Source organism: Colletotrichum destructivum, chromosome 1, assembly GCF_034447905.1.
Source record: "Colletotrichum destructivum chromosome 1, complete sequence".
Classification (NCBI taxonomy): Eukaryota; Fungi; Ascomycota; class Sordariomycetes; order Glomerellales; family Glomerellaceae; genus Colletotrichum; species Colletotrichum destructivum.
Window position 1 is genome coordinate 1114622 of NC_085896.1, and position 25105 is coordinate 1139726.

The window sequence follows — 25105 nt, forward strand, 5'->3', positions numbered from 1 at the left end:
GGATTCACGAGCCGGTGCTTTCAGGGTCAGAAATGGCGTAGACGCAGGATTGTTCTAAGATTTCACCCGGAAACATGCTTTAAAGGCTGAGAAGCCTAAATTTGCTTGCGTTGAACAGCTAGTTTACATTTATAGACGAACCTCCTCCTATCACCCTTGGCAATCCCAGCATCCTACACCGCTCAAGTACAAGCACCAGTGTTTGCCAGCCGGCTCCAGCAGGCGTTAGTTACTCTCACCTGATAACTAACCCAGTGGCGATGAGGTCACCCAATACGGCCGACCGTGACATTGACTTCTGCCTGGGCCGGCTCGCCCAGCTACCAAATAGGATGTTTTTGTCTCAAAACGAACATGTGTGAAAGCTGGACCGCTTCCCCAAGTCCTCGGATGGACAGTTCGGGAGTGCTGGAAAAGTCTTGTTGTCGCTCTGCCAGCCACGCAGGCGAGAAACGCGGCTCCACCAGTGGCGAAGCATCCAACCTTCCATCTCAGTAACCCGGGGAGGAGTAAGGAGGCCTCCATTTCCAGGCTTCATAACGAAGCTCTCCGGGTGGTTCGGGGGGAGGAAAAGGACGTCACACACATCCTCGGGGTCGTTTCCCTCGGGAACGGCATTGCCCTCAAGGTCGAGGTAGTCCAAGAAACCGAGCGTGTGTCCCTAAAGTGGTTCTCAGCAACGAATTCTTGACCTCCCGACATCAATTGCACTTTACCATTTCGTGGAGCAACAAGGGCCAATCTCCCATCTTACTGCCGACTGTTTCCCAGCCGTGGAAACTGACGTCGATACCATATCCCATTGCCGCTCCCATATTGAATTCACCCCAGGCTGGGTTGAGAAAAAGAAACTGGTGGTAGCGGTGATCGCGACCGCCAGGGCAATCGCTGAAATCTCCATCCAAGTGCTTTTCCACGGAGCAGGCCGGGTTGCAGTCCAGGTCGCCTCGCTCATCGGTGTACCCTGTGTAAACATCGAGTCCGTCGAGTGAGCCCTGCAACTGGACGCGGTTCCTGACGGCCCACCCGACGTAGTTGATCTTGACATCCTCGAAAGGGAAGTTGTCATGGCCAGATAGCCATTGGAACCAGTAATTATACAGTTTCGTGTGCTGGGACGCAATCTGCTTGCGGGTGGTCTCGGTAAGGGTCTTGTTGGAGCCCCATCGTACGCAGACATTGATGGTGCTGAGCATACCAAGCGCTGTTAGGGCGGAACCTTATAAAAAACCAAAGAGAATTATTAAGACAAACTTGCCCGTTACCGTCCATTATCTGGTCCATCGCGGTGTTCTTATAGGTTGCAGGGGAGTACTGCGCCATCTCGCGCTGAAAGCGAACCATCGAATTACCCCAGGCCTGGACCACTGTGTCTGTATAGTTTGCTGGGACCGAGGAGTTTGATGACGGAATGCAGCTCGAGGCAAAGATGCCTGGCATCATTGCCGCCGTAGTAGCGAGGACTCTGAAACTGAAAAGCATCGCTGTAGTGTCGATCGCAGTAGTGCGTAAGGTTGAAGATAAGAAATCCAAGATCACCGAATGGTGTTGATCATTCAAGGCTTTTATACGCAAGAGAATCCTCTTCACAGGACTGGGTTGTCCTTTCGGAGGCAGCCTTGAGGCTTGGCCAGACAGCCTTGTGCAGTCATGAATCCATGTCTCGATGGGGAGCATACGTAACTCCTCTTTCGGCGTAATCCGGGCACGGTTTCACCTCAGGGTTTGGAAATAGAGCCGAGCATTGCCTACAAAATTAGTCCATCTTCCCAAACCAAGAGGCCCATAAATAGGTGGATGTATTACCACGTCTGCCGTGAGGTATAACTCAGACACTGGGAAAGGTGTGTAATGTTGTACCATCCAACAAAGGACATATAAGTAGTACACTCTCATCGACGAGCGTCTTACTAACGAAGATGTGCTGCTTCTTCAATGTGTGTTCCAGTAGCTGGGCAGAATGCCATTGACGAGTTTCTCGGGTTGTTAGTCAGGATGGGCTTCATCGTAGCGAAGGAAACTCCAATCTCTCTTCATGGAAATAGATAGGCAAAAGTGATATGAAAGATACCATAGAGTACCGGGTCCCAGTAAGATTTTCAGGACCAGGACCAAGTAGCGATGTAGTGAGGGCAGGGTCACGAGCGTGAATACGGACTCGAAAAACGAACTGCCGTGAACGATGAGCCGTGCGGAGACGTGAGGCCTGCCCCTGTATGACCGCGGAAGTCCAGAGGACGAAGTGGGCACACGGATTAGGTGGGTTTTCCTGTCATAGGCTGAATTAAAAACGAGGTGCGGCCATGGTGAGAACAAGCAAGTCTTGGATGCCAGCCACTCCATCACCTACCACCTCCCTCTCATTTCCTTGAGTGACAGAACCCCCGAAGCTAGGAGTACACAATTTGAGGCGTGAGAGCGGGAGTAGGGATTCGATGAGCGGTGACGTAGGGCAACAGGATACAGAACGAAGCGTTTGGTTTCACTAATGCCTGCTTTGGGCCTGGAGAGCAGCCACTTTACTGTGGATTATCATTTCTGAGCCATGGGGCACCCCCTGGTCCCTACAACCTACTTAGTCTAGTAAACTGGCTCTCACCGCCAGCCAGATATGGCGAGGTGTTTTGACATTTGAAATTCGCCGGTGGGATATTTCACACCGGTTAACCCATTGCACTGATGGTAACATGCGTGGTTTAGTTCAGGGTCCCATGTAGTAGAAAGTAAGTCTAATTCGGGGCCTTGAAAACTAGTTATGGTTCAATTTGTCCGTAGCTCGAATTCGAACTCAATTCCATGACCAATCGGATCTGTGAAACAAAACAGAAAGGTAAATTCTAGTTTTAGGCTCAAGTCTGTGAGTCCCGGCCGATGCGATTCGGCAAGGACGAGGAACAGAACGGAATCAGATCACCCTAGCCAATGTGGATCTGATGACACGTAGGGTTTGAGGCCAAGCTCGAAGTACTTGGTTAGACAGAACAGAACACATGAGATAGATGTTTTTTTGCTTGGCTTTTACTAGATCTCCTGTCAACTTACAAACAAACGGTCATTAAAATTGACGCGTATGGCGAGGATGAGAACGAGAAAGGGCATACTATTAGAATAAGACTGAATCGCAGGGGGGTCCATGTAAAAATGACTTGCTAAATGACTGAGCCAACCTGCAGGTAAAGGGCATTGAGACAGAATATCAAGTTAACAGGGTCGTATCCTCCCTCATATTCAATGTGTTTCTGACATCACGCGGATATACGTGCCGGACCCACTAGCCTTCAAGCTCCAGTCGGTGCTTGCTCTGATTCAGCTCTTTTACTCCTTGTCATCCATTCTCGGTAAGTCCGGATCCTTGCTTCGTGGTTCTGGCTTTTACGCTTCCTCTTTCGGAAGGCCAATGTCATCAGCCCCGGGCGCGCGAGTACTACTGTATATTTTGACGGTAGGGTGCCCGATGATGGCCTAGGACAGAATTTTACTTGAAACATCGGTGCCCTAATGGAATCCAGGGCCAAGATGTCATCTATAACCTTGAGTTAATATTGTCGCTTTCGTAGTTTTGACCTATCAAACAGGTATTTGAACACCCCATAAAACTACTATGCCCTGTTAGTACTTCACGTGTGATGATCAGGTCTGCGGGATGTTACGATAGGTCCAGGGCCCGGGTAATTGCGTCGCAGCCGACGGTTCCCGTTTTGGCCGAAGTACTCATCACCACCAGCGCCTGTGTCCATTGGCAGTCCGTTTCTACTACTTTTATTGCCTCTTAATCCCCTCACCGTTCATTATGTTCATCCCCTGGCTGAATAGTGTAGGGCGGATCGTCTCTATTCTAGTCGGCTGGAATGGGGCAATGGCTGCTGCGACTCGTTCAAATGGTGAAAGGACTGCTTCATCATACGATTCCAAGCCTTTTCCAGGGGTGGTATTTCTGGCAGGGTCTTCGAATCCACCCAGAAGCTTGTCGACCGACTTGAGTCGTTGACATAACGGCGGGATGCCGGCTTCCGCCTCCGCTTCCGCCGTTGCCACCGTTCGGAATGCCCGACAATAGCCTGCGCTCTTGACTTATGCATCCAGCTGAGCAGATAAACTGTAGCTTCGTTACAAGCGTGAATCTAGACATTCGATGCATAGTCTATCACTGGTGCCACCAGATAGTGGAAGGGACCAGCGACATCTGACATCGAGCCCGTCTGAGAATGATATGCCTCTCGGATTCCAAATCAGACGGTCCACGGAGAAGAAGAGAGTTCAGTCCGATAAAAGTCTTTCAACCCCCGTATTGTTTCATCCTCGCGTTGGGAAATGGATAGTTGAGGGGTGTACACATGAAGATCTGAATAATGGGGCAGTGCTTACGGAGGGATCCTAGAAATCGGCGACCCCGAGCAAAACCGCGGTCTATTTGGGATTGAAATGCTAGGTAGCTGGGAAAAAAGTAGGCTGTCAGGTGTCAGACCTTGACTAGTTCATAGACGAAACTGTGCCACCGTTTCTGGCCAATATTGTGACTCGACCAGTTGGGAAGAGAAATCTGGATGATGGAAGGAGTAGACAGTTCGTACCTTGCAAGATTGGCAAAAGACTGATGAGCATCTATCGATTTGTGAGAAGAATTGAGAGGATAGGACCTTTGCCTTTTGCGGCGAACTCCGTCGGTCCTCCATAAGCTGTATATATAGCTTATGTTTCCAGACCAACAACAAGTCTGTTGTCTTGCATCTATCACCCGCCCGCCTTTCCTTACACTCTCACACCATTTTTCGTCACTCTTTCAACCTATTTTCTTATCCAAGCCTCACTTTCGCCGCCATGTATCTTTCGTCCTTTCTTTTGCTTGGTGGCATGCTTGCACCCCTCGCCATCGCAACCACCACGGCGACCACAACCACCTCTGCTCTCCCTACCGCCCTGCCTTCTCTCGTCTCCCAGATCCCTTCATGCGCCGTGCCATGCTGGAACAAGGTCAAGACAGAGATCGGCTGCGATGCTGGCAACTTTGGCTGCTTGTGCGAGTTTGACGGCGAGTTGGTTGTCAAAATGGGCATTTGCACTCGCCTTAGTGACTGCAAAGACAAGGAAACCAGCGGTAAGTCGACTGCTCTATTTAATCAGCCAAAAAGTTGCCCCCGGGAGGGCCGAATGATGGAAACTGACTAGAGGTGATTCTATTCAGATGCGGTCGGAATTGTTGGTTCGGTTTGTGATGCATACAAGCAGTCGTCTGGAGATGCTGTTTCTTCTGCCTCGAGCATTATCACGGCGGCTATAGGCAAGGCCACTGCCACAGCTTCGTCCCAGCCTACCTCAACCAACTTCGCCAACCCTATGGGTCACAGCATCGAAGCGGTTCTAGTTACCGCAGCGGCCGCCGTCCTTTTGTGAACTGCCCGAGGCGATACACCGAAAGATGCGTCTCGAAGGGTTTTCGTGTCAAATTACACCATCTCTCGACATATTAGCAAACGTAAAAGTAAATACGCAGGTTGACACTTCCGAGGAGTGCACTACACAAGCAGCAGATTGTCACGGCTTGGACGCCTACAGATCGCAGAAGAATCAGCCCATCGTGTACATTCCGCAATAAAATCATGTGTTACCATTATAAGCTACAAGATGTACTCGCTCATTGTTTCCAGTGTGTTAATCGGGGAGTACAGCGTCCGCACTCAGGTGAAGCAAGGTGTCAAAGGTTGAAAGATGGGAAACGTCAGGGGCACGGGCATCCAATGGGCTTGTCCCCCCTCCACCGGCCGGAGCCAGCCCCATCAGACATACCCACCAACCCCCTTGGCGGATCCGAAGCTGGACTCGTAGGTCACTCGGTTACGGGACCCGCGGCCCCATGATACGGCGGACGCTTTGGTTCGTCTCGCCTGCCAGTAATGGTAATCCCAAAAACCGACTGACCTGCCCTGCTGGCGACGGTCCCCGAAGCTCCCGTCGTCCGCGAAGCACCCGCAGCCCTGTCATGCTTTAGCTACCATGTAGTTGAATTCGCCCCGATCGGCCGTAACTCTGGCCTCCAGCCAGACCACATTCCTCTTTCCGATGTCCCGAACATCAATGTGGGTATTAATTAGAGCCGAGGCCTTGCCCCAATCTTCTCCTTGCAACTTTCAGCCTACATAACTGGCGTATCTTTTAGTTGACCAGTCCATTACCAGCAGCATGAGGGGAATCTCGAACGAAACATGAGTATAAGTATTAGCAGCCGGCAAGTGACTACTTTAGACGATCAACAGCCCTCTCGAGAGCGTGACCCAGGTCGCGCCCGACCAGTATTACAAACCAGGCGCCGACATGGAACCCTACTTTCGCCCTGCGGCCGCGGCCGCGGCCGATCTTGCGCTGAGCTGGCACCCCGTGTCGCAAGAGTCTCTCACAGAGCCCCAGGTCTCGGCCGCCACCATCAGGACCTACTGCATTGATCCGTGGGAAGAACTTTGAGCTGGGCTTCACCGCAATTATCTCGACACAAGGAGCATCCCCCGGCGGCCTCGGGCCAAAGACGTCCAGCTCGAGGTGACGGCTGGCGGCGCGTTTTTCACGGTCCACGAGTACGTCTCTGTTGCGGTCCTGTGGCTCATGGGCATGCGCGAGACGCTCCTGGACGTCCTGGGCAAGAACGAGGGCAACCCCTCCGCGGCCGTCCTACACGAAGCTGGCCGTTCTGTGCCTTGGCCCCAAGGTCATTGCGTATTGGCGATGAGGATAAGTGGGCTGGCTGGCGCAAAAGGCCCAGCTCAAAGCTGGCGGTTAACACGAGGAAGGCCGCGAACGAGGAGTACACGAGGGGAGTCATGTAGAGAATGATGGCGAAATCCGCGGCACGGATACGTGAGTTGGAAAAGTCACGCTCAAGGGAACAACTGAGATGGGCCGGTTCATCTGAGAATCATGTTAATTAGTCCTGTTTCCTCCCCCCCCCTCCCCCTTTCTTTTCTTACGATGCTCAGGATCCTAAAAGCTAATACTCCTAGTATACAAGCACGTTTTCTGCTCATCTACTTCGACCGTTCCCTCCCTCTGCGACTTCATTTTCGGGGGTACAATTCACACTCCTGGCTGTGCTCAACACCAAAGTACCTCACCGACAGCCCGCAGAACTTGTTGCACTTATCAAGCGTTATGTCGCCGCCAGCAGTCGAGGCGCCGCCCAGGGCTTGGTCGTATATACACCCGTGGAAGGCGGCGCCGCGGACCGTGGCCGGGTGCGACGGCATCGCCGGCTCCGTGCCGGTCGAGTGAACAGAGCACCATGTGGTTGCTGTGGCAGAGCAACTTGCAGTCATCGTCGGCAACCTTACTCAGGGGGTTGCGCAGCCTGCTGCTGGGCCAGCACTCGTGATCGTGGGCGACGCCAGCGAAGGTGTTGCCCGCGGCGGCGGCGATGATGCAGCGTGGTCGACGGTCACGGTGTCGTCGTCGTCGTCGTCTGCGGTAGCAGCTGACTGCTGAGAGTGCAGTGGGAATTAATAGCTGCTGACGAAAGAGAGTTGCTGCTGGCTGGTGTACAGGGACTAACAGACCGCTGGCACTGCAAGGCATCATTGGTTGCCAGCTGTCGGAAGGCTGGGCACTGGCTGTCAGGCGTGTGCGTGACTGAATTGGACTTTGTGGTCAGTGTCAAACACAACACATGTACTGTGTTGAGTTGCTGTGATTTCACTTTGGTGAAGAAAGCTTCTGTGCAATCCCACGACGATCCATCTCGACCAATTTTTTTTGAGTTTTCAACCTCGAAAACCCAGAAACTCGCCTGTCCCCATCACGTGGCTTCCGATAACTGGGAGGAAATCTTGAATGGAAAAAAGAATCGAGTTCGACTTCCGATGAGGAGTCTCCGCAAGCAGTTAGCCTCACTCGCCTGATTGAGCACCTATTCGAACACCACACGGGTCATCATGCATCAGCTTAACAAGCACTCGATTTGTTCCCATTTACGCTGTTGACGCGGCTGGGTCAAACACGCACATGCTGCCGGTAAATGAAATCGTATTAACACTAACAATTGTATTTCATAAACAACATGTTGTGATAGACATTATTCCTTCTCTAGTCACGCTGTATTGTAATCGTCTTGGTCTGTAATATCGCTTTTTTGTTCGTGCCGTCCGCACTGGCCCTTTCTCCGGTTGCGACAACCACGGATGTGAACCCAACATCTTCTTCCCTGGTGCGATCCGAGTTGAAAGTCTTCAATGCGTTCTCGTCCGGGAACTGCTCGCATTGCTTCCTCTGCCTGTTCTCCGGTATGTTGGATCGCTGCATGGCAGACCCGGACGCTCGGTAGTTGTTGTGAATATATGATGACGGATTCGTCGAGTACCTCATGATTCTCGGCGCAAAGTGCTTGAAAAACTTCCGAAGCGTTGGCATCGAGCCGCAGAGTACGAAGAGGTTGGCTTCGATGAATCTAAGACGAGGTTAGGTGTTGGACAAAACGTAGCCTGGTTTAGTTCCTGTCAAGCAACCCACGTCCAAAGGTTCGCTGGGGCGGCATCCCACGATGGGTCGAGACTCGATAAGAGCCGAGGGAGGTAAGTCAACCGGACGATGGATGTGGCGACGGTCCTACAAGCCACGTCAGCGTTTCGTTCTAAACGATGGGCCGAACGGTGTCCAACTCACACTGAGCCGATGGCGAAGACAAATACAGCGCTGATCTTCTGCGCCAACTTCATGCGGAGGTTGAAGATCATAGGAATAGGCAGGGCGAACAGCATGACGTCGGTGATGATGTTTGATACCGCCGTCGCCATGTAGAGTACGCCAACATTCAAGCAGGTCCCGCCCGTAACGTGAAAGTCGAACGCTTTTCTAACGGGGTTGCAGTGGAAGAGCATGAGGATGGCGATGCCCCCGGTGTAGAGAGACACAACAACGATGCCTGCCCACACAGCAACTCTGAACCACTTTTGAGGTGATATGTGAAGGTAGAATGTCAGAAGAGACAGTTTTGTCAACCCGTTACATAGCATGAAGACCGGTGCTGTCACAAATGTGGTCTCGGTCGTGTTAGCCGTACGGTTGTCCCCGGGTGTTTAGAGCACTCACAACGGAATACCGCTCGAATCTAGATAAGGGCATCTCCCAAGCGTGGGCACACATGCCACCCTCAATGATTGACGCTGGATTAATCACGTCAGCTTCAGCGACCGGAAGCAACGGCCATTGGGGTGATGCTAACCAACTAGCATTCCTTGAGTGACTATGGACGCAGCCTGGACAACGACGTTCGGTTAGCCCGTGGTCCGGTGGCCAAGAAGCCCATGGCGATCAAGACATATGGTGATCAGCATGGAGCGCAAAACCTTACCCATCCAAGGAACATGAAGGCTGTGGGCCTTTGATTAGCAGACTACAGAGAAATCGTTGGGCAAGGGTGCCGGCGAACTGGCTCACGTACCGTCGTCAATTTGTAAGCCCTTTGATAGAAACAGCTTGGTGTAGAATCTCTGGCAGATGGCGATGAAGGCGAGCGTCCCGCCTATGCCGAAGATGAGATAGTGCTCCAGCACCTTTTGCTGCCGCGGATGGTCAAAGTTGACCTCGACGCCCGGTGGCGCGGGAATCACAGAGACCTCCGACATGATGGCAAACGCCTGTTCTGGTGAAGGACGAGAAACGTGGATCGAATGGGGGGTTGAACCACCTTCTCCTAGCGTATATACAATTTTCTGCCCGCATCCCGATCAGAGTTTCTTTCTTTATCTTCCCTCGGTTTGCGGGGTTCCCGAAGCCGTGTAGAATCATGGTTCGAGGTCGAAAATCCTAAGTCCCCGCCCTCCCTACCTCCTTGATTTCTCGATGAAATCGCACGCTTCAATAACCGTCAACCTTCTTCTGAAAGGACGAACTCTGAAAGTGGTGCGCCGGTGTGCGCGGAACAGTCGGAATGTCCCAAACAACTCTTGGTCACGGGCCGATTCGTGCTCTTCATACCATCCACGACTTGGGTGGAACTGCTTCTCCTCCCGATCGACATTTGCATCTATATTCATGAGCTCGTACCGTACTCAATGGGTAAGAAGTGCTCACGAAGTACGGTCCTGACTTCCCGGTCATGAAGTTACCCCAGCGATTAACAACGAAAAGAGAGAATCTGTTGGCTTTTCATTTGTGGAATGTGGCGCTGGGTCTTCGATCAGAGTGCACAGTGTGTGCTCGGTGTCGAATTCCGTATTAGTGAGGTCCAGTCCGAACTCTCAGCAAGGCTTGGCTATCTATGGGAAGCCGTCCTTCTAAACTGGGGTTGCTAGTCGACATTCTCTGCAGTCTGCTCAGAGCAAGCAAAAAAGGGCCGTCTGAAGATAAGTGATCAGAAATTGGAGGCGGGGTCCGGAGAAGCTTTGGGACCTTCACAAGGGACCCTGGGGAAGCCAGGGGCCAATGAACCGTATCCCTCGTCAAAGTCAAAAAGCGAGAACGACGCCAAGCTCTTGGACTGGGACTTCTTCGTCATTTTAGGCCTCTTCTCAATCTTGTTGGCCCAGAAGCAAAGATCGAACACAGTTATCTAAAGCAAGGACGGCTCGGCAACCGATTTCAAAAGATTTTGACCCAACCAAGGCCGATGGAAACGATGCATCTATCCCCGAGCAGAGAGCGCGCATGGTAGCATCCCTGATCATGCGTGCCGTGGAAAATTGGTTTACAAATGCATACAACAGAAAGGCCCAGCAAGAGCGCATAGTATAGCAGATCTTTAGAGCAGTACCAGCAGTACACCTATACTTAAGATTGCTGTCCAGACTTATGATAGGGCTAGAGGCTAATTCAGAAACAAGTCGGTCCCTATAACAGCATTAATGGAAAACTGTTAGTTGTTAGGAGACAACATTTTTCATATCTACCAGACCCAGTCAAAGTTCACCTAGTAGAGGTAGAATGCAGGGTCTAAAGATAACACAAAGACGTTGCAGGCAGGATTTCTATCTAGCGTCTAGCTATACCTAGCTAAGTTTTCTCACAGATACTAATATCTGATCTCAGGTTACTTATAAAGTAGCCGCCCCTATCAATAACCATCCCTATGGTCCCGGTCTCTGGGTTTTCCTGTATTCGCTGCAGCTGTCTAAAAAACTGTTGGGTAAGCAAGCAACACAGGAGGGATACAAAGACAGATCAGATCAGGTTAGGCTAGGGTTTTCCTACAAAAGTCAAGATAGCCTGGAACCTAGACTCAAGAAGCACATGTACCGCCAATATTAACAGAGTCACAACAGCAATATTAGATAACGTCAAGCACCCACATTTGGCCCCCCCCCACATTTGGCCCCCCCAAAAACGAGGGCATTCCTACCAACATCAGTATGTTCAATTAATTACTGACTAGGCCTAGATGCCACTACAATACAGCTTTCAGCTTCACTAGGTATATCAGACTTGCTGGATCCATCTGTAATATCCTCTTTTTCGCCAGCCTCAACTTGGGCCTTCTGGATGTCCTTGATGTTGGCGAACTTGGTGTTTGGATCCAGCTGGACTGCCTTTCTTTTCCTAACTGCAGTGCTTGTAACCTTTACCTGCAGAAGCTCCAGCTTATGCTAGGCAGTGGCCAGCTTATATGCCTGCTCACTAAAGCCTTTTTTCACCTTCATAAACAGAAGGCGTTGAGTAGAGGCATCATTATCCAGCTCTGTAAATAGCTTCAGTTGGCCAGCCAGATCCTTCATCTTCCTTGGCGTCAACCATGCCACTGCAGATGACGCAGATGCCCATCCTTCAGCTTCTTTACTTCCAGACTGCCCTTTGCAGGCCTGATCTGATGGCCCTGGTGTTAATGGGAGCATTAAAGGGCTCATAAGGGGCTTAGCCATAGAGACAGGCCATAGGCCAGTATATTTCCAACCACTTTTGATGTTATCCATCGTCAAGCCTGCCAGACGAGCCTTCTAATAACAGCCTATAAAGTTCCTCTTGCCTACAATAGTAGAATCATTCCACTGACTGAGGTATCCAAGCTCCTTCCTATAGGCTGCCTTCACAGGGCCAAAGACTGACTGGTCAAGTGGCTGAAGGACATGGGAGGTATGTGGTGGTAGGAATAAGAGATAGACGTTATTAATATAACATGTCCACATAAATTCTGTCGTTGTGTGACTCCCATGGCCATCAACAACCAGCAGTCTAGCCTCCTTGCCCTGGGAGGCAGTCTGAGGGATAGTCTGAGGGATAAAGACCTTCTGCAGCCATTCAACTGCAGTGTCGTCTGTAGTCTATCCATTTTCTGTTGCAGTGAACTGCCATCCTTCATAAGGGCCAAGATCTAGAGGAAACCACTGCTGCTGGACTGTCTTGCCCTTATATATGATGAGGGGATTCAGGGCATGGCCTATAGCAGAGATGCACTCGATAATAGACACCCATGCCCTTGATCCAGGCTGTTTCTTGCGGACAGACTTCGTCTCAGCCATCCCCAGCACCAGCCCATTAGATCCCTGGCCCTCAAGGATACCAGTCTCATCCATGTTATATCTGTTGGCTGGTTTGATGCCCTTGATCTCTGGTATGGCGAGGAGTTTGAACCAGTCCCTGATGACCTCAGTAGATGCTCCATTAATACGTCTAGAGTCTATAGGGCGACTTCTCTGGACCTTGATTGATGGGTTTCTTCTTTTGAAGCCTTGGATCCATTGCTTTCCTAGAGGATCTGTATCCCCTATAGTATGAAGGATCCTTTCTGCGAATACCTTCACCTGCTGATGGGTTGGAGCAAGCCTAAGGGCATGCTGGATTCGCACCCATTCAGCCAGCTTAGCCTCCTGATCAGGGGAAAGCCCCTGAAGGTCAGAAAATGCAGCTGCCCTTGCTTGGGTGCCTTGGAGTCGATGACGAAGTGTTGATCTTGGGATCCCCCATTCAGAGGATGCCTTGTGGATAGACTGGCTATTGGCAACAGCATCTAAGGCCTGGTTGACCTCATACTCAGTGTATTGGCCCATAAGGACTAGAAAAGGGTATATAGAAAAGATGAAGCCATTCGGTTGAGAACTGTGAATGTTGTGATGTGATGAAGTTGGAGAAAACAGGAGGCTGGTGGTGGTGGTGAGGCATTTTTGGGGGGGCCAAATGTGGGGGGGGGCCAAATGTGGGTGCTTGACGTTAGAGAAGTGCCTACCGCGTATATCAAAGACCTAACCTGTCATTGATTCGATTGTAATTCGTAACAGCTTCCATGAGGGCTGCAAATAACACGGTACGGTAGCTACAAGTAATTAGAAGGAAGGCCAGCTTGAGTCCACTGTTGGAGACGTTTTGGTGAAATATCTGAGCACTTGTTAGCTAGAATTTGATATGTTGGGATGGCGTGCTAGGCGTAATACAATGCGGCTAAATCTGCAGATCCATTTGAGAAGCTTAAGGACATGGGATCTGGGGTGTTCTGCGCCCACCCGTTGCCGACGCTGTAGTTGTTGGTTTGAGGAAATCTGCTCGAGGAAAGATTAGAGTGATTAATCATCAGACTGTAGTGGGGACTTACGTCCCAAGCGACGAAGTAGGACTGAAGCTCATTCCAAGCTCATTGTAGTTACTTGCAGAGACGAAGTTATCAATGTGAGATAGGGCAATCGCGTTGCTTGGCTGCTCCATAGCTGACTGAAATGGGATTTGGCTCATCATGAGACTTTTGAACGTGACTTGCTTCTCGCTTGTTTCCGACTCGTTGGTTATTGCCGGAGGAGAGTGGTCTAGAATAGAAGGGTTAGCAAAACAAAAACCAGCGATTGTAGTTAATAGCTCACTGGGAATTTGCTGATGCTGCTCCAAAGGAGTGGCCTGGACTTGACTGCTCATCCAGTTACTTGATGGGTGTTGTTCTTGGAGTGTCTTGTGACACTCCCGAGTATGTAGCCCTACCATGGATAAGCTGGCCCGACGGTCACTTCGACAGGTGCCGTTAAGTCCCTTATCAGAGCTTCTCCCTGACGTTGGGCTTCTTTCAGCTCCTCAATCTCGAGTCTAAGGCTGTGCTTAGTGCGGTGAGAGCGAATCCTATATTTGCAGTCCAATCGTCGGTTCTGGCACCTTGAGCACGGCTCCCCTCCACTACACTTTAACAAAATTAGCTTATGTTGATGCATGATAGACAACGACGGAGAGAGAACGTACCTTTGCCTTCTTTGAGCGGCAAGTCTCACAAGCTGTCGGAATACACACCCGTGATTTCCGTTTGGTACCAGACTTCGACAAGGGCTTCAAAGGAACTCGGCCTTCCATTTTCTTTTCCGCGTCTTATATTCCTATGTCTCGGTAAAACCTTGGGATCTGAGAGTCTGTGAAGCCTCGATGGCAGCTAATACTGCAAGGTTTCCGTGTGAAATCTGTGCTGCACTAACGCATGTTTTACAGATGATATAATGACAAAAGATTAGTAAATATCTTGTTTTGTGTTGTTACGAAGCTGTTGCAGTAGGTTATGTGTCGCTTAAGAAGTGCGGTCGGTATTGACGCACACGTCTCGGTGTGAAATGAGTACGGATAGCATTTGAAGAAGATGATTTTGAGGGAGAAGAATAATGATGCAGCGTCTTGACTCCGGTATTGTTTGCGCCTGTACAAACCAGTTTAGTATTCTTCCCCATTGAAATTCAATACAAACCAGCTGGGGGCCATGCTTACTTGTAGTGGACGTACAACGTGGATGTCTGACTGAGTCACGATGACATATCAACTACGTAAGTACCTAAACGGAGATTTGTTGGCTCTTGCGAGCAACACGTAGGGAAACCTTTTCTGATATTGGCAAGGACTGGGATGCTGAGAGGGAGCCTGTTAAAGATCGGATCAGCAGCCAAAGTATCTTGCCTTTGCCTTTAAACTCACCGCTGTGTTGACTGGCGAATGAAATGAAGGCAACTACCGGAGTGTTACTCCGAGTAAACTTAAAGTCAGGTGAGAGAGATAGAGATGAAGGCAAAGATCTGCCCCTTGTCAACCTTAATAAGTGTTGATTGATGCTGCTCGTAGTGCGGGGCAAGAATAATTGATGACATGGAACCTGACTCCGCGACTTTGATACATAGGGACCTTCTACATTGTAATGAAGCCCTAATCCGGATTTGTAAAATGAGATGTGCTTTCAGATTAGGAAAAGGAGGTTCAATTTGAACCATGCGCCTGCATTTATCTGTACCGTCACCCTAGGGTTCGCTGAGCAAGACAGCCACATGGCCATGTGCGGTTACATTAGCAAAGTGTCCAAATATTGAGACCAGTCTTCACACCAGTCTCTGGAGGTAACCCTGCATGAAGGGTTCTCGCGTCCCCGCGATTGGTGCTGTTGAGATTCTTCCAAAACAAAGCATTCCCGGGTATTGCCCTCACAGTGATACCTTCTTTGTCGTTACAGTCGACGAATTGGCACCATCTGCGATCCTCTTGCTCCCAGTCAACACTCAAGCTCGGGAATCTAGTCCCACAATCCTCACAAGTTGCTTCCAAGACGGCAAAGATTGTGGTCAACCTCTGCCGTGATTTGTCATCCGTCGCGTTTTGATCGTGATCCCAGTGGGGCTCGAATTTCTGACCCGCGTGGTACCGGGTCAGCTGAAGCCCCTCATGATCCCCTCGGCCCGTGTAGCCCTGAAATTCAGAAGCACGAGATATAATGCGTTCCACAATGGGATCGCCGTCTGGAAGATAGGCGCTCGAGCTTGTCCGGTCCTCCGAGATCACATTTGTGCCGTTCCAGTTAGTGACGCTTGATGCTTGGAAAGAAGATTGACTAGGGCCTGTTAGATGAGCCTTCTCTTGTGATGTAGGTAAGTAAGTACCCAAGGCTCAGGAGATGTTCTCTCTCCGATTTTGAGATAAAATTCTCTAAATGTATCATCAGAGGGTCATATGATAGAATACGAGCTGAAAAGGTATGCTGATCCTGTTCCAAGGAGAATCTGGCAGGCCGCAGGCGTGGCCATAAGAAAATCGAAACTAATAGAACAAAGCTAGAAACTAGTAGCGGATTGCCACTTAGGGCTGTAGGGAGTCGTAGGCGAGACATTGCCTTGTGAGGTGTCGGGTTACATGCGGGCTGCTTTCGAAGTAGATTGTGCTACATATTTATATTTTCGGATGTCGCGGACTACTAAACCTGTCCGAAAGCCGGTTCCTCATCTGAATCCAAGCCGCGTTAAAGAATAATGCTGGGTCCACCGGAGGACCTTGTTTGTCCCTGGTCCTATCTTCCGCCAGGCACGGAAACCCAAATATAGTATGCTCACTAATCAGAGTTTTACTTTGCCTCACAACGGCACACTCGGCCACTCAGGCATGATGAAAGCCAAAGAAAACTTAAACGTGTCATGTTGTGTCATTTTATATGGCGGGAACGCTATGGCTTTGTTGAAGCAAAGTCATCCAGGTCAATTACTTGCGGGCCTAATAGCTTACCATGTCTATCACTAATACAAAAACTGTTACAGGAATATTCAAAGACCAAGGATATCATTCGTTGGTATTCAGTTGCCCAGCAAGGGTGTGTGCACATGCCACCTTGTATAGTGGCTTTGCTAAGCCTGTTGTGTTGTATCCTTGTATGCTGAAGCTGTTGACTGGGGTTGATTGCTGATTTCGTCGTAGCATTATCCGCTAGAAATATGGACAAGCTTTTCCCAAACCAATGATTATTGCAGTTTTGTATTATTAATATTATAACGTTTATTTCAATTCCATTTCCAGTTAGGAACGTGGCAGAACTCTGAAAAGGTGGTCTAAGACCGGAGGTTATGGAGGAAAATGTATTGAAGAGCGAAGGAATCGTACCTGCCAGGAATCAATTCTAACAAAATTTCTTCCTTCCTCTCCTAAATCCATTTCATACCGTACTGGATTAAAGACACCAACACCCTTTTAGTGATTACGACCAAGTTGCGTATGACAAAACTTCCTAAAAGTTCATTGTACTTGTTGAAGATTGGGGGCGAGACACAACTACGCCTTAAAGGGCAACCGAAATCACTGGTTGCGACGAAGGGCATCTGCGTAACTGACTATAAGACTTGTCAGCTAGAGAGGTCTATCTCAAAGACGACAAAGCCAAAGCGGCTATCGATCGCGACGTGCAACCTAGCATAAACAATATCACTAGCCGAATCTGGAGCACTGGACTGACCAGCCGCAGCGTATCACCAACAGGCGCATTCGCAAGACACAGCACGACCAGAGCCCAAATACAACGAATTGACACTGCTGCCAGTCGCTACCAACACCTTGCCAACACCCTCTGCCCCAGCCTCTTCCAGGACCACTCGAAGAGCAGCACGAATGTGGTTAAGACTCTGTATCCAAAGCAATTGGTACAGTGGTAGATGGGGTTGGGAGAGTGGTGTTATACCTTGCGGGGGATACTCCGTTGCATTGGTGACTACTCACGTCTCTGAGGGCTCGAGGAAGACTATTTGCCACACGCCGTGCAGCCGGTTCAATGCTAAGCAGCACCAATTTTAGGCTTCACAACAAGATTGTCTCTTCTGATGACCTTTCGTATAGCAAATCGACGACACCCCTGATGAGAATCTATTGGGGGTGCATTTGAAGCTTCTGGCCCATCATCTTGGCCGGTAGGATTCAGTGGAGACCATCGTAAGTCGTCCGATGTTCAATGGCGTGCGAGCTTTGGCCGATTATCTCCGCACCTTGATAAGCATAGATCAGCGATCTCGGAAGCATTAAACAGGTGACCGTCCCCGCCTCTAGGCTCTGACAGCTGCGGTCAGCCTCTTGGTATTACTGTACCAGGACCAAACAGAATCTGAACTCCAAGATATCATGTCTGAGCCTAGGTCGGTTGCTATTGTCGGTGGTACGTGGAGACTTTGGGACACTTCACTCTTGGAAAAAGGCTGACCGCCCACCTTGTTACGTAGCGGGCATTTTCGGCCTCTCTCTGGCAGTTGCTCTCAGCAAATGCCGTAAGTGCTTGCTGCCGGGCGCCAACATTCTCTTCGACTGATTAGGCCATTCAGAATATCGTGTGACGGTATTTGACAGATATCGCTACGACGAGACTAACTACGAGCCTGATCTTGACGGCACAACTCAGGCGGCATCCGTCGACCATAACAAGATTGTGAGCCCTCTCGACCCGAAGCCGATACGTGGCAGCTGGCTAAACGCGTGTACAGTTCCGAGCTTCCTACGGAACCAAGCTTCACTACCAGCGTCTCGCGCTTGAGAGCCGGGCTGCATGGGAGAGGATCAATGAGCAACGCCGTCAAGACGACGGTGATGCCGATTCGGATCTCTTCAACGGGTGCGGCATGCTCCGGGTTCAACCCACCGCCGATATCGATCCGCTCGAGCGCGAGACGTTGAGCAACTTTGAACGGGACGGTCTGAGAGACAGCCAGTTCGTCAAGAGCGACTCGGCTGACCGCGAGCGTGCTGCCGAGCGCGGCTGGGACGGCAAGCTTCTTGAGTTTGAGATCCCGCAAGCTTCGCCGCCGCAGACATACGAAGCCGTCCTTGACTCGCTTGCTGGGTTTACGAAGTGCAGTGAGGCGTGCGCCTACTTTTACCAGCTCGCCTTGCGTCAGGGTGTCACGTTCCACTTTGGTCCCGAACGAGGCGCCTTTGACAGTATTATCGAGGACATCCCGTCCACACTGGGCCGCAAGAGGGCGGTCGGGCTGAAGACGAAGGACGGGGTTTCCCATAACACCGATGTCGTTGTCATTGCTGGTAGGTATACGGGCTTCAGACTCGGGTGGTCTCGTGATGCTGATCATTACCAGCTGGGTCCTTCTCGACACAACTTTTACCGGAACTGTCCTACCACCTGGAGTCTTCGGCGGGCAGCGTGGTCACGTTCAAGGTCGACAAGAAGGATTCGGTCCTGTGGGACAAGTACTCCCCCGAGCGCTTCCCGGTCATCACTTGGAGGAGTGCCGCACGGAATCCGAGCGGAAAAGACTCGGGCAGCGTCTACGTCCTCCCAAGGACCGCTGACGGCCTCATAAAGATTGGGTTTCGCGGTATCAAGGTACCTCGCCGCTTGATTTACGTACCCAGAGCCTCAGCTGATCAAGTCTATCCCAGTTTACCAACTTCCAATCCGCTCCTTCTGAGACGGGCTTCACGCAAGACGGGAAGTGGTCAATTCCTCTGCCACCAGCCGATTGCCGTGCTGTACCCGAACCAGCCAGAGAAGCCATCAGGAGATTTGTGTCGATTTTCTTGCCGGAGTTTGCTGACGCAGACTTCAACTCGACTAAGCTGTGCTGGTACACCGACTCACTGGATAACTCTTTTGTCGTATGTTCACCCCAGAATCATCGGGTCCACTTCTGTTACGGTTTCTTTGATATTTATATTGATACTCGCCCCTTTTAGATCGACCATGTTCCCACATACGTCGACGGAAGCGTTTTCGTGGCGACAGGAGGCAGTGGCCATGGTGCCAAGTTTCTCCCCGTTCTTGGCGAGGCAGGTTAAGAAGCTCTTTATAGCACTGGCAAGCTGACTAACACTTTTAACAGCATGCGGCCGACATCTTACAAAACGGAGACCAGAGCACCTCGTTCATGCGGTCTCATTGGCGTTGGCGGGAGGGTATCCGCCGAGGCAACGGTCTCGAGGAGGGGCCCAATGGGCCGCGGAACATCGGAAAATAGGGGTCTTCGCCCTTTCTTTTACCTTGACGCCTTCCATACCGTTCGTCGGTAAGAAAACGGTTGGATTATAGGTTCTATGGGGCTCAAATTTATGCCGTCGCAACACCGCGATAGCCCGAAACCAGATTAGTCACAAGGCAGTAATGACCTCTCTCTTGGCCATATCGTCACCTACTCTAGGTGTCATCTTATCACGTAGCCTTCTTCGGCTTCCTACAGTATCGAGAGTATTGGATTCGTGGGTACCTCCCTCTGGGTTATCTCTCCGCAACCTTTCTAACGATTGGGTGCTATCTCGTACGGAAAAACCACCGGTGCCAATCGGGCGCTGGAAAATGGAAAAGGTGACAGCAGACACAGGAGCTGCATTTTGAACACGGGCGACGAGATGATTGAGGGTCATAGCAGAGAAATACTTGAGCATTGCAGTGAACTGAAACCAGGGCGCAGATGCCTTGGTCTTCTCATTCTCAAGAAGCGGCCTACTCGTCGTGGTGGTTGTGGTGCGCGGTATCGTGGCCTCGGAGAAGTGGGCCTCGGCGGCATGGGGCATTGAGGCCGGCGGGCCGGGACTCCGGCATAGGCGATCCGGAGCAAATTGCCTCAAGGAGCCCAGGATGGCGATTGACAGACTTGGAAGGATCGAATCAGAAGTTGATGATACTCTGTGTTTCTCACACCAGCCATTGCTCTTGGTGAGATAGCTGCTTTTCGACCCAAGTTTTGAATCTGTTGATCTGTTCCTCCAGTCCTATCGCCAGCGCAGTCTGGATCACAACACCACGGCATTTTTTTGTGCATGAGAGGGATTATCACTGTGCCATTGATAGCCGCAGCGTGCCGAGCTTGATGATGCGCATGCTAGCTGTAAAGGCCGCACGTTGCTAGCGAAGCTACTTACTTACCTACCTACATGTAAAATTCCCAAGCGGCATCACAGCTCGCGTAACCTGGTGAAGAATTGTCAAGGGTTCGGAACGCCAAATGACTGTGTTTCCTACCGGGGTGTGATAACGCAACTCGGGGCTAGCAGCAAGAGGTGGTGGCGCATTGGGGGTCTTCTCCAAGTCGTCGGAGCTACCGCGCTGCCCGGTTTCTGCGGGAGCATCCAGGAGACATTGGACGAGGAGTGGGAACAAGGCGATGAATGGCACAATCGAGTGGGCTCAATGAAGTGAATCGACCGGTAAGATGGTACGAGAAGAAAGTTTATCCTTCACAGGACTACCGGGCTCAACGGCAATGAGACTGAGAGGGGGGGCGGTCCATCGAACGAGGTGATTTTTGTCTGTTGATTGCTACCCTACCTACCCTTCTCGATCGGCAAAACCCCACACCCATGTTGTCTCGCGTCATCCAGACGACCGTCGCGATATGGGTCCCGAAGCACGCCATCTGATGCATCGAGCTCGACAGCAACACCCAAAGCCCCCAAATCCCAATGGTCCGGTCGGTCGGTGACAAAGGGCGCAGGCACCCCTCGCGCGGACCGTCAGAGAGTTTAGGTGGTGTGTGTAATGAGGGGTAGATCAAATCATTTAAAGACCGTTTTGCCTCTTTCTCCAACTCTTCCCTATTTCGAGACTGTGCCCGACATTGAAAACCATCATCCTCGCTTCGAGTCCTGTTGTTCTTCTTTGCCTTCATTGCGATACCTCTCAAACCACATACCTAACCCCGTAGGATACCCTTTGAAAAATACACAGACAGCCATGGCGCCGGGAGCCCTCATCGACGAGCCTGTCCAGCCCGCCCAGGGCCCCTGGAAGGGCAAGAATGACGATGCTCCTAGAGACATCTTCCCCGATGGCATCCGGACGTCGGGCCAGCACAACCCCATCCCCGAGGCATTGCGCCCGTACGAGGACTTCCCCAAGGAGATCTCGGGCCCGACTGTCTGGCACAAGGAGGAGTTTGAGCAGCACCCCGAGAAGTGGACGCACCGCTTCACCCCGGAGGAGGTCGAGGAGCTCGGCCGCACATCTGATGCCTTCATCGCAAGCAACACCCCGCTGACGGGCATCTCCAAGGTACGTTCCAATGGACAGCCGCGTCGGTTGTGACATGTCTCATCGGCCTCGAACTAACGACAACGGCCCGCGCAGGACAACTTCCCCCTTCCCACACTAGGCAAGCGCCTCGTCGACCTCCGTGAGGATCTCATCAACGGCAAGGGCTTCATCCTCTTCAAGGGCTTCCCGGCGCAAGAATGGGGCCCCCACAAGACGGCGGTTGGATACATGGGCCTCGGCACGTACCTGGGCTACTTCGTCTCGCAGAACGGGCGCGGCCACGTGCTGGGCCACGTCAAGGACGTCGGCGACGACCCGACGCAGATCGACAAGGTGCGCATCTACCGCACGACGGCGCGCCAGTTCTTCCACGCCGACGACGGCGACCTCGTCGGCCTGCTCTGCGTCCACCGCGCCGCCGAGGGCGGCGAGAGCGACCTCGTCAGCATCCACGCCGTCTGGAACGAGCTGCAGCGCGCCCACCCGGACGTCGCCGAGACCCTGACCAAGCCCATCTGGTACTTTGATCGCAAGGGCGAGGTGTCCGAGGGCCAGGAAGAGTGGACGCGCCAGCCCGTCTTCTACATCGAGAACGGCGGCAAGGGGCGCGTCTACTGCAAGTGGGACCCCTACTACGTGCGCTCCCTGACGCGCTTCTCGGACAAGGGCATCATCCCGCCGCTGAGCGAGGAGCAGCTGCACGCGCTCAAGACGCTTGAGGAAACCTGCCAGAAGTTGGCGCTGCACATGATCCTCGAGGTCGGCGACATTCAGTTCCTGAGCAACGCGCACCTGCTGCATGCCAGGACCGCATACAAGGGTGAGTTTTGTTGTTGTTGCGCAAGAGCTTTTGAAGACGACGTGAAGACGACCCCGCCATCAAAAAGACATATTGTGCTGATAGTGCGGACACCATAGACTTCCCTCCCCCGGCGCCGCGCCGCCACCTCCTCCGTCTCTGGCTGTCGACGCCCGAGACCGAGGGCGGATGGGCGCTGCCGTTCCCCGACAGCAAGGAGCTGAAGCGCGGGGGTATCCAGGTCAACAACAACCCCCCTCGCGCGCCATTGGATGCCGAGTGAGGTCTCTTGCGATAGGAAAGGGGGAGTCAGCTGTACATACTGTTAGGGGTTTTTTTTTTCTTTCTCTTTTTTCTTTCTGATTTTGATTCTGTATCTTGAATTTTTGAATATCGTACACATAGCGTTGATTGAGGATGAGGCAAACCCACATGGGTCCATCTACTTTGAGGTGGGTGGTTCAATGAACGGCTGGGAGGAAAAACGACATTTTGTCGATAAGTGAGCTTAGATCTGTGGCCCACATGAATCAAAACAGTAAAAATTTTGAAGACCACAACTCGTGCCACTTGCTGTGAAGTGAGAGGTTCGTCTCAAATTCTCGCGTGAGGCAACTGAGACGATGGCGAGAGGTTGTCCTGTTTGCGTCCAGTGCATCCCCTACGACGGGCGAGGGGGGTGGTGTGTGATGGCTGCGCAGCATTATGGGGACTGAGAGAACGAGGATGAGGGAATGAGGGAATGAGAGAACGAGCGACTCCGGTCAGTTCGCCGAAGTTTGGCGAAGTTTCCCGCGGGGAATTGACTTTTCCGGGTTCCCCGCCGTTTCCCGCTCGCGTCATCGCGGGGTCGCCCACTGAAATGCATGGAACAGCACAGCCAGCCGTGAGTGAGTGAGAGAGTGAGTGAGCGGCTGAATGAATGAAAGGACCCCGCCGGCCTGTCTATGTCGGGGGTGTCTGTTCAGACATTCGGTCTACTTGTATCCCTTGTTATTAGGGCATTGACAGCAACAGCTCATACGGACATGAAGCTCTCACTGAGCATTCTTCTCGGTGGAACAAGCACACTGCCCCTCAGCCTCATGTTGAGACTGGGAGGCTCACTCCCGCAATCCCTCGTCAACTCATCTCGCAGCTGCAACTCAGGTCTAGAAGTCAAGCTATCATCATCTATCACCCCGCGATCTCGCTGCAGATAACGGTGGACCATCCAGTCCCTTCTATCCACCCGCCCGCGTTTACCCCTCGAGTCAGCATCCCGAGTCTTGGCTTCCACCATCCGACGTCGCTCTCAGGTGGCATCGCCGACTCCTTATTAAAGGCCCAACCCGTTCTCTGTCTCACTCCTTGATCGCTTGGATTCCACGACATCTCGCTTCATATTCACTTCCTATTCTATTTGATACCCCCTTTTCTTTTTTTTGAAATAAAAACATACTCTGCAAAGACCGCCCCGCCCCCCTCTTACACACACGCTCTGCCCACCATGTCTCTCCTCCCTGAGCCTTTCGCGAGCATCCCTCGTGAGAACTTCCTTTTCGGTCCCTCCCCCATCGAGGCCCTCCCTCGCATATCCGCCGCCCTGGGCGGCAAAGTCAACGTCTACGCGAAGCGTGAGGACTGCAACTCCGGTCTGGCACACGGCGGCAACAAGACCAGGAAGCTTGAGTAAGTCCTTCGTCCTTTCCCAACACCCCCTCGTTCGCCCGTCAACATCCACCATGTCGTACTAACACACCCACTCCCCAGATATCTCGCCTCCGATGCCCTCGCCCAGGGCTGCGACACGCTCGTCTCCATCGGCGGCGTGCAGTCCAACCACACCCGCCAGGTCACCGCCGTCGCCGCCAAGCTCGGCCTCAAGGCCGCCCTCGTCCAGGAGAAGTGGGTCGACTGGGAGGACGTCGTCTACGACAAGGTCGGCAACCTCCAGCTGTCGCGCCTCATGGGCGCCGACGTGCGCCTCGACCCCTCCAAGTTCGGCATCGAGCACAAGGACACGCTCGCCAACCTCAAGAAGGAGCTCCTCGATGCCGGCCGCAAGCCCTACTACATCCCCGCCGGCGCCTCCGACCACCCGCTCGGCGGCCTCGGCTTCGCCCGCTGGGCCTTTGAGGTCGAGGCCCAGGAGAAGGAGCTCGGCGTCTTCTTTGACACCGTCATCGTCTGCGCCGTCACGGGGTCGACCATGGCCGGCATGGTCGCCGGCTTCAAGCTCGCCCAGAAGAAGAACGGCTCGCCGCCCCGTCGGGTCGTCGGCATCGACGCCTCCGCCACCGTCAAGCAGACGTTCGACCAGGTCCTGCGCATCGCCAAAAACACGGCCGTCAAGATCGGCCTCGAGGAGGGCGACATCACCGAGGAGGACATCATCCTCGACGACCGCTTCCACGGCGGCATCTATGGCGTGCCGGACCAGGTCACCATCGACGCCATCAAGTTCGGCGCCAGCACCGAGGGCTTCATCACGGACCCCGTCTACGAGGGCAAGAGTCTGGCAGGCATGATGCAGCTCATCAAGAACGGCGAGATCCCCGCGGGAAGCAATGTTCTGTACGCCCATCTGGGTGGCCAGCTGGCGCTGAACGCCTACTCTGGCATGTAACGCATAGACGACTGATGTTGAAAATGAAAATACCCCTTTTGAACCACTCTTGTGGACATTG

The 25105-nt window shown here is 52.2% G+C and overlaps 8 protein-coding genes across 8 annotated transcripts; 5 read left to right on the top strand and 3 right to left on the bottom strand.

Annotated features, from left to right (window-relative positions):
- Window positions 1-343: 343 nt before the first annotated feature.
- Window positions 344-1482, bottom strand: CDEST_00349 (uncharacterized protein; the record flags this gene model as incomplete). Its single annotated transcript, XM_062916508.1, has 3 exons — window positions 344-661; window positions 717-1204; window positions 1266-1482. 3 exons carry the CDS (start codon window positions 1480-1482, stop codon window positions 344-346), a joined length of 1023 nt encoding a protein of 340 aa, XP_062772559.1.
- Window positions 1483-4818: 3336 nt separating this feature from the next.
- Window positions 4819-5391, top strand: CDEST_00350 (Putative extracellular membrane protein, CFEM; the record flags this gene model as incomplete). Its single annotated transcript, XM_062916509.1, has 2 exons — window positions 4819-5095; window positions 5183-5391. The coding sequence occupies 2 exons, from the start codon at window positions 4819-4821 to the stop codon at window positions 5389-5391; spliced, it is 486 nt and encodes a 161-aa protein (XP_062772560.1).
- A 918-nt stretch (window positions 5392-6309) lies between these two features.
- On the top strand, window positions 6310-6822 carry CDEST_00351 (uncharacterized protein; the record flags this gene model as incomplete). Its single annotated transcript, XM_062916510.1, has 2 exons — window positions 6310-6440; window positions 6489-6822. 2 exons carry the CDS (start codon window positions 6310-6312, stop codon window positions 6820-6822), a joined length of 465 nt encoding a protein of 154 aa, XP_062772561.1.
- A 1242-nt stretch (window positions 6823-8064) lies between these two features.
- Window positions 8065-9602, bottom strand: CDEST_00352 (uncharacterized protein; the record flags this gene model as incomplete). The annotated part of the gene is made up of 5 exons (XM_062916511.1): window positions 8065-8425; window positions 8488-8583; window positions 8641-9017; window positions 9067-9140; window positions 9419-9602. 5 exons carry the CDS (start codon window positions 9600-9602, stop codon window positions 8065-8067), a joined length of 1092 nt encoding a protein of 363 aa, XP_062772562.1.
- Window positions 9603-14961: 5359 nt separating this feature from the next.
- On the bottom strand, window positions 14962-16066 carry CDEST_00353 (Putative prolyl 4-hydroxylase, alpha subunit). The gene is made up of 2 exons (XM_062916512.1): window positions 15789-16066; window positions 14962-15739 (listed from the first exon to the last, which is right to left on the bottom strand). The coding sequence occupies exons 1-2, from the start codon at window positions 16013-16015 to the stop codon at window positions 15202-15204; spliced, it is 765 nt and encodes a 254-aa protein (XP_062772563.1). The 5' UTR covers window positions 16016-16066; the 3' UTR covers window positions 14962-15201.
- A 772-nt stretch (window positions 16067-16838) lies between these two features.
- On the top strand, window positions 16839-19867 carry CDEST_00354 (Putative FAD dependent oxidoreductase, FAD/NAD(P)-binding domain superfamily, MTOX family). The gene is made up of 8 exons (XM_062916513.1): window positions 16839-17815; window positions 17880-17924; window positions 17979-18082; window positions 18138-18693; window positions 18747-18994; window positions 19051-19266; window positions 19345-19437; window positions 19491-19867. The coding sequence occupies exons 1-8, from the start codon at window positions 17782-17784 to the stop codon at window positions 19623-19625; spliced, it is 1431 nt and encodes a 476-aa protein (XP_062772564.1). The 5' UTR covers window positions 16839-17781; the 3' UTR covers window positions 19626-19867.
- A 1470-nt stretch (window positions 19868-21337) lies between these two features.
- Window positions 21338-22719, top strand: CDEST_00355 (Putative TauD/TfdA-like domain, taurine dioxygenase TauD-like superfamily; the record flags this gene model as incomplete). The annotated part of the gene is made up of 3 exons (XM_062916514.1): window positions 21338-21655; window positions 21731-22457; window positions 22556-22719. The coding sequence occupies 3 exons, from the start codon at window positions 21338-21340 to the stop codon at window positions 22717-22719; spliced, it is 1209 nt and encodes a 402-aa protein (XP_062772565.1).
- Window positions 22720-23792: 1073 nt separating this feature from the next.
- On the top strand, window positions 23793-25080 carry CDEST_00356 (Putative tryptophan synthase beta chain-like, PALP domain-containing protein). Its single transcript, XM_062916515.1, has 2 exons — window positions 23793-24107; window positions 24189-25080. Exons 1-2 carry the CDS (start codon window positions 23926-23928, stop codon window positions 25042-25044), a joined length of 1038 nt encoding a protein of 345 aa, XP_062772566.1. The 5' UTR covers window positions 23793-23925; the 3' UTR covers window positions 25045-25080.
- Window positions 25081-25105: the final 25 nt, after the last annotated feature.

Coding starts and splice junctions, on each gene's coding strand:
- CDEST_00353 (XM_062916512.1), bottom strand. CDS start 16,015: ATGTCTCGCCTACGACTCCCTACAGCCCTAAGTGGCAATCCGCTACTA. Junction 15,740..15,788: donor GAACATCTCCTGAGCCTTGG/GTACTTACTTAC, acceptor AACAGGCCCTAG/TCAATCTTCTTTCCAAGCAT.
- CDEST_00354 (XM_062916513.1), top strand. CDS start 17,782: ATGTCTGAGCCTAGGTCGGTTGCTATTGTCGGTG. Junction 18,083..18,137: donor CCGTCGACCATAACAAGATT/GTGAGCCCTCTC, acceptor ACGCGTGTACAG/TTCCGAGCTTCCTACGGAAC. Junction 19,267..19,344: donor CACTGGATAACTCTTTTGTC/GTATGTTCACCC, acceptor CGCCCCTTTTAG/ATCGACCATGTTCCCACATA.
- CDEST_00356 (XM_062916515.1), top strand. CDS start 23,926: ATGTCTCTCCTCCCTGAGCCTTTCGCGAGCATCCCTCGTGAGAACTTC. Junction 24,108..24,188: donor AACAAGACCAGGAAGCTTGA/GTAAGTCCTTCG, acceptor CCCACTCCCCAG/ATATCTCGCCTCCGATGCCC.